The following is a 12,259-nucleotide window of genomic DNA, read 5'->3' as shown; positions in this document are numbered from 1 at the left end:
GGGAAAAATGGTTTTGGGGGCACAGTTTGCCAATAGCTAAATGAAATCCATTACTCACTTAGTTAAAATTCCCTACGAATTCAACCACATGAATGAAGGCTAACGACAGCTAAAGAACACTCACCAGAGGGCTGGGGATATAGCTCAGCTGGCAGAGTGAAAAAGAACACAAAAACAGTAGAACCAAATTAGCCACTGGGGACTCTGAAAATGTAGCTTTTATTTCAGGGCCAGTAGATACAGAATAGTAGAGACACACAAAACGGGGGAAGGGGAAGAGGTTGTGTAATCCAGGTGAAACTAACCATCCTCACCAAGCAACAGGCAGACAGAAATGTACCACCCTTCTCTCCCGTCCTTGGGTACTGACTACAGCTTAGCATACCTCTGCCCATTTCAAACTTGGAGTAGAAATACAGAGCACCCTCTTGGTGCCAGGCACTTTCATCTCATGCATCATTCCCATGTCACAACACAAGACAATCAGAAAGGGTTATCACAACAATCCTTTTGAGCAGAATATCATCCCACTTCAAAAATAAGAAAATTGATTCAGTGTGAGATGATGAAGAACATCTGGATGTGGAAGTGGTGATGGTTGCATACACTGTGGATTTACTTAATGTTTGGAACCATACATTTACATCTGTCTCTCTCTCACACATGTGCACACACACGAGATTAAGCAAAACCAAGGTAACAGGAATAAAGAGGCAAATAGTTTGACCAAAGTCACAAAACCAGTCCAAAGTCACAAAAGTAATCAGAGTATCAAAAGCTGGAATACTAGCCCAACCTGAGACAGGGATTTCAAACCTTGAGAGTTGTTTCATGTGTTAGGCATAGGTAAGAAATCATGCTAGACTGGCACAGAGGAAGCAATGAAGAGGAATGAGATGGAACTGAGAAGTCCTGACTGTCCCCTCCATACTCCATTTGGGAAAGAGTGGTGTCAGCAAATGGTTCAGGGATCAAAGAAGGTTTGGAGGTAGGTGGCTCCTGTTATTGATCTGTGGCCAAATGGCCCTGCTTATCCTGGGTCCTTCCCACTATGCTGCCAGTGTCCAGAGATCAAAACTCAACCTTCTGCAACATTCTGCAACCTGCTTTTTTAATGCCAAGATCAAAGGGGAACTTTTGTCCAAGTTGTAAAAGAGAAACCAAGAGGCACCTAAATGCTGTGTCTCCCTCCTCTGTACTTCCTGGGGGGATTAAGGGCACTCCTTTAAAGGGACTCCTCAGGGAAACACATTTAACCAAGGCTTAGTTTCAGCACCTTACCTCTAAGGACACAGCAGCTCCTACAGTGTGAGCCAGGTAGGGTAACTTGAGAGCAGACAGACACACAACCAACACAAGACAACCTGGAAAGATCACAGGGACTATGATCATGGAAAAAAAAAATCTGATTTTACAGGCATAATAGCAAAAAAGTCACCTTAAAGGAAGTATTCTAGACCACAGAATTTTAGCTTGTAATTTAGAAATCATAAAGTTCGAATTTTAATTTCACCTATGACAGATGTGGAAAACAGACCAAGAAAGCCTAAATAACTTGTCCAGGGTACACAGAGAATGTGACAGTGTTGGGACCACACCCAGACTGACCCTGTGCTCCTCTCTCAATTAGCTAATGTCCGACTACATATGAGGTCCAGAGGAGATAGCAGCTTCCCACACCGTGGCTGGTGGCAGAGTCCAGACCTCCTGCCTTCTGTTTCAGGACTTTCCCATCCACCTGCCCTATGGTTAGCACCAGATTCCACCACTAAAAACTGTTCCTGGTGCTTCTGGCTGGGGCCGGAGGGTCTGGCTAGCACCGATTCCATCGCCTTAAAAGAACTGTATGTGCGAGTGTGCTGGCCTCCAGCATATTGGGTGAGTACTCTACTGCTGGGCTACAACCCCAGCCTTTTTTTAAATTTTATTTTAAGACAGGGTCTCCCTAAGTTGCCCAGGCTGGTCTTGAATTTGCAATTCTCCTATCTCAGCCTCTCACATAGCAGAGATTACAGAGGTGTGCCACTGTGCCCAATTCAAAAAAACCTTGATGTCATTCTGTCCATCTCTCTGCCTCTAGACCATATTAAACCCAAGCAACTTCAAAACAGTGTGAAATAGGCCAGCAATTCCACTATGAGGTAAATACCCAAGAAAACTGATGACACATTCATGCAAAAATGTGCGCATGAATATCCACAGCATTATATTTAATAGTTCAAAAGTGGGAACAATTCTAGTGTCTATCAACTGATTAAAAAAAAAAAAAAACTGTATGTAGTCTATCCATACAATGGAATATTATTCAGTCATAAAAAGGAACGAAGTACTGATATATATGTTTATATGCTATAAATGGACAACTAAAAACATAAATAAAAGAAGTCAGATACAAAGACCACATATTATAAATTCCCTTACATGAAATGCCCAGAAAAGGAAAATCCACACAGACAGAAAATAAATTAGTGGTTGCTAGGGGCTGCAGGCAGGAAGAGTAAGAGTGACTACTACTGTTTCTTTTTAGGGTGATGAGAATATTCTGGAATGAGACAGTGGTAATAGTTGCCCAACACTTAATATACTAAAACCTACTGAATTATACACTTTAACAGGGCAAGTTTTGTAGTATACGAATTATATGTAAAAAATAAAACTATAATACAAACCAAAACAGTGTGAATGAGACAAGTAGACACAAGTGAGTCAATGTGAGAAATTTCTAGACCAGAAATGCCTACAAATGTACTCAATGTACATTTTCCAAGTTCCACCAAAATAATATTCCCAAGAGCAGTTTTACATAAAGAATGAGATAACAGACTGCTTCTCAATTTAGACCTACTCAGAAAAATTCAATATCCTATAACTTTCTAGGGTAGGACAAGAGGAAGGCAAGAAAATTTAAAAAGAACTTCAGTTTATAGGGGCTACTTTCTCCTATGGTGGGAGAAGTCTTGCCCTGCAGGTTCAGAAAACATTCACTGTGCTATGAGGTAGCAGCCCAGCCCTTGGGGAAGAAGAGCCATTCCCCAGGCTAAAAGAGGGAGGGAAAAGCCCAGTATTCACAATCCTAACTTTCAAAACAAAAGAACAAAGAAAAAAACCCCAGCCTGTTCCCATGGCCACTGAAGCTACTAGCTCAGTTCCTCTTTGGTTGTATGACTTGCCTCAGGAACATGCACACCCCAAATTAGATCCCACACACCCCATCCCCAATGATTGTGAAAGTCTATTTGTATGAGGATGTGGGGACCATTTGATTTCCGTGTAATAAAGTGCTTGACACAGACCAATCACGTTTGAGACTCCACTTTGCCTGTTACACACACACACCCCTGTAACAGTACTTCATGCCTTTTAACTACTCACCAAACATGCAGTTTTTCATATGCACCCTTTAGACTGGCCTCTGGGAGTCACTTATATATCGCATACTCCATTTCTTAAAATCAGTTAGTTTTCAACATGAAAGTGCAGTACAATATTCCCAGGTGTCATGACAAACACTAAATCACTGTGCTGAGGATAAAATCCAAACTCATTTCCATGGCCTGTCTGCAGCAAGAGAACAAGCTGGTTCTCCTAATGTTTTGTCCTGGAAGGATAGGAAGCACAAACAACTTAAGACAACAATCTATTTCAAAATATAGTTCACAGACTACAAACTGGGCTACAACTCACCCTGATTTTAAGTCTGCTTCTAGGCACACAGTTGCCTCAGACCAATTTCATCTTGTGTCATTCTCTCCCACTCCCACCTATCACCATGCTTCAGCCCCCCCAACCCTGTGTTCCTCAAATGTGCCAAGCTCTCTGTCTTGGCCTTCAGGCTTAGCATTTCCTTTACCTGGAACATTCCCTGCATAGCTGATTCTTCCTGGTCAACCAAGTCTCAACTCATATCCCTTTCTCTGAGAAGACTTCTCTGATCACTCAGTCCCAAGTAGTTGTGTCGGCCCAGTCACCCCAATCACTATTACTTCACCTGGCTGTCTTCACAAACCTAACACTATGGGACATTATTTTATGTATTTAGTTGTTCGCTGCTTGTCTCCTCAGACTAGAAAAGCTCCACAAGGATAGGAACCCTGACCCTCCAATTCACAACTATGCTCCAGTTCCTGGCACAAAGTAAGCACTCAAATATTTGCTGATTAAATAAATTTGTACCAGAAATATGTATTGCTAACTTATAACCTCTTAAAAATCTCTGAACTTATAACCTCTTAAAAATCTCTGAACAAGGCAGGAATTTCCCAAGCAATGCTATAAATGCCATTTTATTGAACTTTTTCCCTATGCTGAGAGGGTGTGACTTCCTGTCAAGTTCTTACACCATCTTTGTTCTGAATATAGTAAAGGAAAAAAAAAAAAAGAAAGGGTTTCGACAGTTCACTTGGGATTTTCCCCATTCATGGTTTAAATTGAAGTCTGAGACCACGGGAACCAGGTAAGGTTGCAAAAAAAATTTTTTTTTTTTTTCTTTTGGTGGTGCTGGGAAACAAACACAGGGCCTTTTCCATGCCAGGCAAGCACTCTACCACTGACCTACAAGACCAGTCACAGGATGTGAAAATTTTCCCCTGCCAATTGTGATTCTACATAAAAATCCTTCATCAAATAAACAAACAATAGTAAGTTATCAATCGGCTAATGGAAGGAGAAAAATCCTTTATCAGTCAATAATCTATGGCTGTTTGGAGAAAACCAACACCCCAAAAAAATTAAGCAAGAATTATCCTCTGCTAAAGTCCAGTGTTACATCCTATTCTCCAAGACTTCCTTGTCATTCACTCCCAGGATGAAATTATCTGCTGAGATAACAATATCCAGGAAGATCCAGGAAATCACTCTGGACTAAGTGACTTCGATTTTAGTTCTGAACACTTGACAAGCAATGTGAGTTGAACTTTGGAAGAAAAGCCAGTCCTTCAAAGATTTACTCCCAGGGTTCTGTAGCAGAAGCCCGCACTGCTTTTACCCCCACCTTCATCCACACACAGACCTCATCCTAACAAGCTTCATCATAATGAGCATTTATCCCTAAGGGGCTATGTGGCCCTGTAGGGGAATGGGGAGTGGAGGCAGCCAGGTGGGGTTAGAAGTGTTTTTCAGAATGTAGTTCACGGACCATCTCCATCATAATCACAGTAGTGCATACAAAGGTGCAGATCCCAGGGCAATGCCCAGTCCTACGGAGTGAGGACCTTTGGGAATGAGGCTCAGGAAAACTGTATTTTAACTTGCCTTCCCACACACAACTTGAGATTCTTACGCACAGAAGAGTCTGAGAACCAGTGGCATAAAAGGACGCTAAAAGAGAGGCAAGGAGTTGATTGTAAAAGCCAGAAGGGGTAGGAATGGGTCTAGCAATGGAAGACAGGGAAGGGCTAGGGGAGGGTGTGCTCTGGGGTATCAGCAGTCAAGAGGGGGTGTGTGACGGGGACAGCTGAGGGTGGAGGTGAGTACAGAGCTGGGGCTAGGAGGCTGGTCGGAAGCGAGGTCGCATCGGCGGACTGGCCAGGACGTTGGGGAGGCGGGGAGAACAGGGTCTGAACGTGAGGGGGAGGAGCGAGGGTGGAAATAACGGGGATTTTTCGGGGGGGTCAGGGCTGAAAGGTGAAATTGGGAAGTGGGGATCACAGGGGGCGGGGACCAAAGTAGGACTAGGAACCCAGCGGAGACAGTAGGCGAGGTCTTCCTCTGAAACGGCGCCTCTCCTAAAACTCCGGGCCTTGACAAGCCTGAGTGAAGCCTGAGTGCCGGATCAAGGCCCGGGAGGCGGAATTGGGACGGGATCCCAGTCAGGGGCAACCTGAGCAGGGGTTCTGAAAGTGGCTTGGCACCACGCATGGGGTGCCGGAAGGTCCTGGGATACCCGAGAGGGCCCTGCCTCAGCTCCGGCTCCCGGAGTCTCCTTCACTCACCATCGCCGCCGCCATCTTGGATCCACGTGTCGCCGTGATGACGTCAGCGGAAGTGGTGCTTCCCTGGATACGGACTTCGACTCCGCGAGGTGGTCTTCAGCTCCTATCTCTCTTGTCGACGCGGTCAGCGAAAAGGCAAAGGAGACTTAACTCCTGCTGGACAGGCTGATCTGGGCAGTCATGTCGCTGATGAGGTGAAGAGAGAGGCTGATGTAACTACTGGAGCCATATTAGCTCTTGGCAGAGATGGCGCCTTCCCTACACCCGCTGCCTTGTGGGTAATGGAGTGTGTGAAACCCTCTTGCTCTCTCGGCGCCATCTTTACTATTGGCAGAAAGACCCGTTGCCAGGGTTACCTAAGACCTTGGTAGAGCAAGAAGGTTTGGCAGCTGGGCTCCCACAGCAGCCGGACTCTGAGAATAATTTGTAATTATGTATTTATTTGCTTGACTAGCATATATCCTTTCTAATAGACTATACTCCCTATGAAGTTAGGGCCCTGTCTTTTATTTTACCTTGCTCTACCTCATTGTCATCTGTAAAATAGGGAAGGGATTGTATTAACTCCAACCTAGGTTCAGTCACATAATGTTACATAGGATGCATTCAATAAATAATTGTCATTGTATGCTTAGCTGCACTCCTTTAGGCATACGGTAGATGCGAGCGATACACTATTATGAGAATGAATGAAAAGCAGCATATTTAGTGGAGGGAGACATCTTTGAATGTGGACTTCATTATGCTTGACTAGCAAAGTGTGTGACTTGAGGCAAGTTACTGAATCTTGCTAAACCAAGATTGCTTTACCAATACTGGTAAAAAAGAGACTCACATCATCATGATATTAAGATTGGGAGAGCCAGGCCCAGTGGCACATACTTGTAATCCCAGCGACTTGGGAGGCAGAGGCAGGAGGATGGGAGTTCCAGGCCAGCATTGGCAACTTAAAGCATCCTTGCCTCAAAATAAAAATGGCAGGGGATGTAGCTCAATGGTAAAGTGACCCTGAGTTCAGTCCTCAGTACCAAAAAAAAAAAAAAAAAAAAAAAAAAAAGACTGATAAAGACCTCAAAGTTCATTTGGTTCATGTATACAACAGTAAAATGGATATAAGTACAAATTCTATCTTGTTATATTGTTTCAAAAAGTTGTTAAAAGAATAATGGTTAGTAAGAATAAATCAGCATTTACTGAACATTTGCTGTGTGTGCCGTAGCATTTAGATTGAGCAAAAATAATTCCTAAGACTCTTAGTTATCTAATTCTACCTCTTGAGGGGGACCAGTGAACTTTGACCCCCATTATAAGGACCATTGGTGGATTTTCTGCAAATAACTACCAACAAGACATTCCATCCTTTCATGAGCATTCTGTTTCTTCCTCCAAAAGATAGACTATTATCCTTCCATCCAGTACGACTGACTGGTCAAACTGCTTGCTTTGCAATAGAATGTGGTACAAGTGGCTGCCACTTCTGAATCTAGGCCTTGCGAGGTGTGGCAGCTTTGGCTTCTGCCTTCTAATGTTAAAAGAGGTCTGACTACTCTGCTAGAGAGCCATGTGGAGAGACAGATAGGGCAATCAATTCCTCAAGACATTCTGGAAACTCCAGCTGAGCAGTACACTTGTGCCCATACATTCCAACCCCAGCTGAGCTACCAACTGAATATAGCCGCATGAATAACCTCATCAGCACCATGAGGAACAAAAGAACTGCCCAGCTGAGCCTAGTTGTTTTAGTTTTGGGGATTGCTTTGTTATGTAGCAGTCATCATTGAAACACTAGGAAACTGGTGACTTGCACAACCATCCTAAAGAGTAGCAGATCAGATGTTATCCCTAAGAGGGAGGAAGCTTGAGAAGCAAGAGGCATTTGCCACTGTCACAGTAAAAGTAGATTCCAGACATGTCACCAGTTCTGGAGCTTGGGTTCTGGATGTTTCTTATCATTTCTGGCTGCCTGAAGAGAAATGACTGATAAAGAACAAAGCTCATAAATGGCATATTATTCCTCAGTATTTCCATCTTCCCCCTCCTCATTCTTTGTATTTTCCCCTAAGAGGGCTGGACTCCCAATCTCCTTTAGTGACATAAACCGTAATGCATGATGGTATAGGAAGAATTCCTTAAGGGCAGAAGGCCGTTCTGGCTGGTAGCTTCAAATCGACTTGAAAGTGGCAGCAAATACTGCAAATTAGCGCTTGAATTTTCGTTTTGTTAGCAAAACATATCTATAAAGAGGCAGAGAGTAGAAAGTTTAGACTTTGTCAACCATGTGTCTGTGTCATAACTGCTCACCTGCCATCTTGGTACAAAAAGCAGCTCCAGACCATCCATGCATAATGGGCTTGGCTGCAACCCGAGAAGTCTGCCAAACCCTGATCCAGATGTAAAGTGATGGAGAAACCATTGTAGATGGTACCTACATTGTGACTAGCACAAAATTGTGACACTTGAGACTCTTATTCAGTAAAGTTGCTCCTGTAATTGATTAGAGAGTCAAGATCTGAGATGTCTTATTATTTCACTTTCATCTTATTCATTAATGTAAGTGAAACTATCAGACTTACATTCATGTTGGAACTATACTTAGAAAGGCATGTTGCCAACCAGGTTACCATGATGGGCAACCAAAACTTAACCAAAGCTCTGTGGCAGAGAGCTCGCCTAGCAGTGTGAGGCCCTGGGTTTGATTCCCTGCACAACAACAGCAGTAACAACAACAAGCTTAATCCCATGAGGAAACTGGGAGATAATACAGTTATTCCACCTCAGGGTGGGGGAAGGGAGCTAGGAGGCACTAACAGAGGACTGGTCCCTAAGGCCGATAGATAATTCCTAGGCACTCTCAGCCTTCTGGGAACCCCTGTAGCTGAGACTTTTTGCAGTTTCCAGAAATAAAAGCCCTCAGGCATAGTGGTACAAAAATGGCAGCAGAAAGTCCAGCCCACCTAAGGGATAGGAACTCCAATAGCACATGCTACACGCTCTGAAGTAAAAGTCTGGAGGAGGACTGTCCAGGCTGATGTGGTACCTAAAACATCTTCGAAGGTCTAGGCTCCATCCAGCTCTGTCAGCCTTAGAGTTTGTTCATCTTCCTCAGGGTCTAAACTGGCAGCTAGAGCTCCAGCCTTCAAACACACATTCTAAGCAGCAAGGTAGAGGAAAAGACAAGAAATAAGGGGCAAAAAGCCTATACCAGTTATCTTTTAAGAAAGCTTCCTGGAGGGCTAGGGATGTAGCTCAGTGGCAGGGCACTCACCTAGTGTGCGAGGCCCTGAGTTCAATCCCTATTACTACCAAAAAAAAAGTTCCTGAAATTTTCCATAACACATTTCCACTTATCACCATAATAATCAGAACTTAATTATGTGGTCATGTTTTGCGGCATAAAGACAAAGGTGGTTATGCTCCCATAAAAAGAAAAAATATTCTATTTCCTGCTGGGGGTGATGGCCCACACCTGTAATCCCAATGTCTTGGGAGGCTGAGGCAGGAGGATTGCGAGTTTAAGGCCAGTCTCAGCCATTTAGTGATACCTTGCCTCAAAATTAAAACAAAACAAAAAAAAGGTTGGGGGTGTAGTTCAGCGGTAGAGCATCCCTGGGTTTAATCCCCACTAACACACACACACACACACACACACACACACACACACACACACACACACACACTTCTGTTTCTCTAGGAGGAGAAACATGGATACGGAGTCACTTCCATCCCCTAAAAGGGAAGGAATGCAGATAGAGTGCAAATTGCTAAGAGCCTATGTCAGAATATACCATGATGGGGACAGACACATGACAGAATTGAGGGCCCACATGGGCATAAGCAGCAGCGGTATCCCAGACCATAGGAGAAAGGTGAAACGAAACGCTTTCCCTTCAATAAGCTCAGTGCCACAGCAGGGGCTAGAGGAAGCTGGTCATTTTGGCTTCAGCCAAAGAGCATCTTACTTGCCTTCCTCTGCCACCATGGGGCGGGGGAATTACATGCAGTTTTCCCACAGAATGAGTGACACATAATGTATTCCCATGTTTTTTGTGTAATTCACAGACTTAATTTTTCAAGAGTGTGTCATAGTTTGAGTGTGTTCTGCAAAGTTGGTGTGTTGAAGACTTGGTCCCCAATCCCATGGTGTTGAGAGGTGGGACTTTAAGAGGCAATTAGGCCGGGAAGGCGCTGCCCTCATGAGTGGATGAGAGTGGGTGAGTTCTCCTGGGACTTGGCTCCTGATACAGATGGGCTCACCCCTCCCCACAGAGTGCTCAGTTCCCCTTCTGCCTTTTTTTTTTTTTTTTTTTTTTTATCTCCCCAGTACTAGAGATTGAACCCAGAGGTGTTTAACACTGAACCACATCACCAGCCCTTTTTTATATTTTATTTAGAGACAGGGTCTTGCTGAATTGCTTAGGGCCTCATAAGTTGCTGAGGCTGACTTTGAACTCGAAATCCTCCTGCCTCAGCCTCCTGACCCACTGGGATCACAGGCCTGCACCACTGCACCCAGCTTTCCCTTCTGCCTTCTGCCATAGGATGATACACCAAGAAGGCCCTGGCCAGATGTGGGACCTTCAACCTTCGTCTTCCCAGCCTTTCAAACCATAAGAAATAAATCGGTTATTTATAAATTACCCAGTTGCAGATATTCTGTTATAGCAGCACAAAACGGAGTAAGCAGTTTCAAGTATACAGAAAAATGAGTGGAAAGTACAGTTCTCAAGTATTCCTTCACCCTGCACCCAGTTTCCCCTATTATTAATGTATTGTGTTAGTATGGTATGTTTGTGACAACTAACGAACCAATATTGACACACAACTAAAGTTCATATTTTACAATAGGGTTCACTCTTTATGTCCTATATATTGTATGGGTTTCGTCAGATGTATAATGGTATGTATCCACCATTATAATATCATATAGAAAGGTGTCACAGCCTTACAAATGCCCTCTATTCCACCCATCTATTCCTTCCTCCCCTTCCCCAAACTCCCGGCAACCCCTGATCAAATTACTGCTGGTATGGTTTTGCTTTTCTAGAATGTCACACAGTTGAAATCTATAGCAAATGACCTTTTTTAGTTTGGTTCCTTTCACTAGCAATATGCATTTAAAGTTTCTCCATCTCTTTTCATAACTCATTTATTTTTAGCAATGAATAAAAGTCCATTATATGAATGTACAACAGTTTGTTTATCCATTCACCTATGAAAGGATATCTTTTTTTTTTTTTCTTTCTGTACTAGGGACTGAACCCCACTGAGTTACATCCTCAGCCCTTTTCATTTTTTATTTCAAGACAGGGTCTCACTAAATTACTGAGACTGGTCTCAAATTTGTGATCCTCCTGCCTCAGCCTTTGGAGTCACTGGGATTACAGGCTTGTGCCACCGCACTGGCTTCAGAAGGTATCTTGATTGCTCCTGAGTCAGGGTACTCATGAATAAAGTTGCTGCGAACATCTCTGTGTGGGTTTTTGTGGGGATATACATTTCCAATTCAAATGGGTAAACACCAAGGAGCCCAACTGCTGGATCATATGGCAAGAGTATGTTTAGCTTTCTAAGAAACTACCAGATGTCTTCCAAGCAATGGTACCGTGTTGCCTTCCTACCTGCGGTGGGAGGTCCTGTCGCTCTACATCCTCATCAGTGTTGGCATCATCAGTGTTTTGGATCTTAGTCATTCTAATAGTGCGGCATTGTCATTCTAATTTGCATTTCCCCAATGGCATATGACTCGGAGCATCTTTCTTATGCTTAATTGCTATCTGTGTTTTTTCTTTGGTGAGGTGTCTTTGGATCTCTTGCCTTTGGTATGGGGATTCAACCCAGGGTCCTCTATCAATGAAGACTGAAGATACAGCCTTCATTACTGTTCTTTTGAATTTTGAGATGGGGGTCTTGCTAAGTCGCCAACGCTGGCCTTGAACTTTTGAACCTCATGCCTCAGCTTCCTGAGTGACTCCTGGAATCGCAGGCATGTGCCACTGTGCCCAGCTCGCCTATTGAGTCTTTTTTTTTTTTTTTTTTTTTCCGTACTGGTGATTAAAACCAAGGGAGCTTCACCACTGAACTACTGTGCCAGTCCTTTTTATTTTCAATTTTGAGATGGGATCTTGCTAAGTAGTACTGGATGTCATGTGAAATTGATAAGGCTGGTCTCAACTAACAATCCTCCAACCTTGTCCTCTCATGTGGCTGGGATTTCAGGCATTTTGGTACTAGGATTGAATCCAGGGGTGCTTTAACACTGAGCTACGTTCCCAGTCCTTTTCTTCTTTTTTTAAATTTTGAGACAGGGTCTTGCTAAGTTGCTGAGGCTG

General features: G+C 43.6%; 2 protein-coding genes across 5 annotated transcripts in view; one reads left to right on the top strand and one right to left on the bottom strand.

Moving 5' to 3' along the window:
- Positions 1-6,450, bottom strand: part of TM9SF4 (transmembrane 9 superfamily member 4) — a 49,137-nt gene extending 42,687 nt beyond the window's left edge. Inside the window, exons 1-3 of one of the 4 annotated variants that reach the window (XM_079126187.1) lie at positions 5,931-6,450; positions 3,373-3,598; positions 1,282-1,382 (exon numbers count right to left, since the gene is read on the bottom strand). In XM_079126187.1, coding sequence (XP_078982313.1) covers positions 1,282-1,382; positions 3,373-3,391 — 120 coding nt within the window. In that variant the 5' untranslated portion in view covers positions 3,392-3,598; positions 5,931-6,450. The remainder of the gene's footprint in view (positions 1-1,281; positions 1,383-3,372; positions 3,599-5,930) is intronic. The other 3 variants (XM_079126188.1, XM_079126190.1, XM_079126189.1) reach the window with 3 other exon arrangements.
- NOL4L (nucleolar protein 4 like) overlaps positions 1-12,259 on the top strand; it is a 384,060-nt gene that overhangs the window by 360,312 nt on the left and 11,489 nt on the right. The gene's annotated exons all lie outside the window — the stretch shown is intronic.

The sequence above is a fragment of the Sciurus vulgaris genome (genome assembly GCF_902686455.1).
Source record: "Sciurus vulgaris genome assembly, chromosome: 2".
In the NCBI taxonomy this organism is placed as follows: Eukaryota; Metazoa; Chordata; class Mammalia; order Rodentia; family Sciuridae; genus Sciurus; species Sciurus vulgaris.
This window is presented reverse-complemented; position numbering and strand designations above follow the sequence as displayed.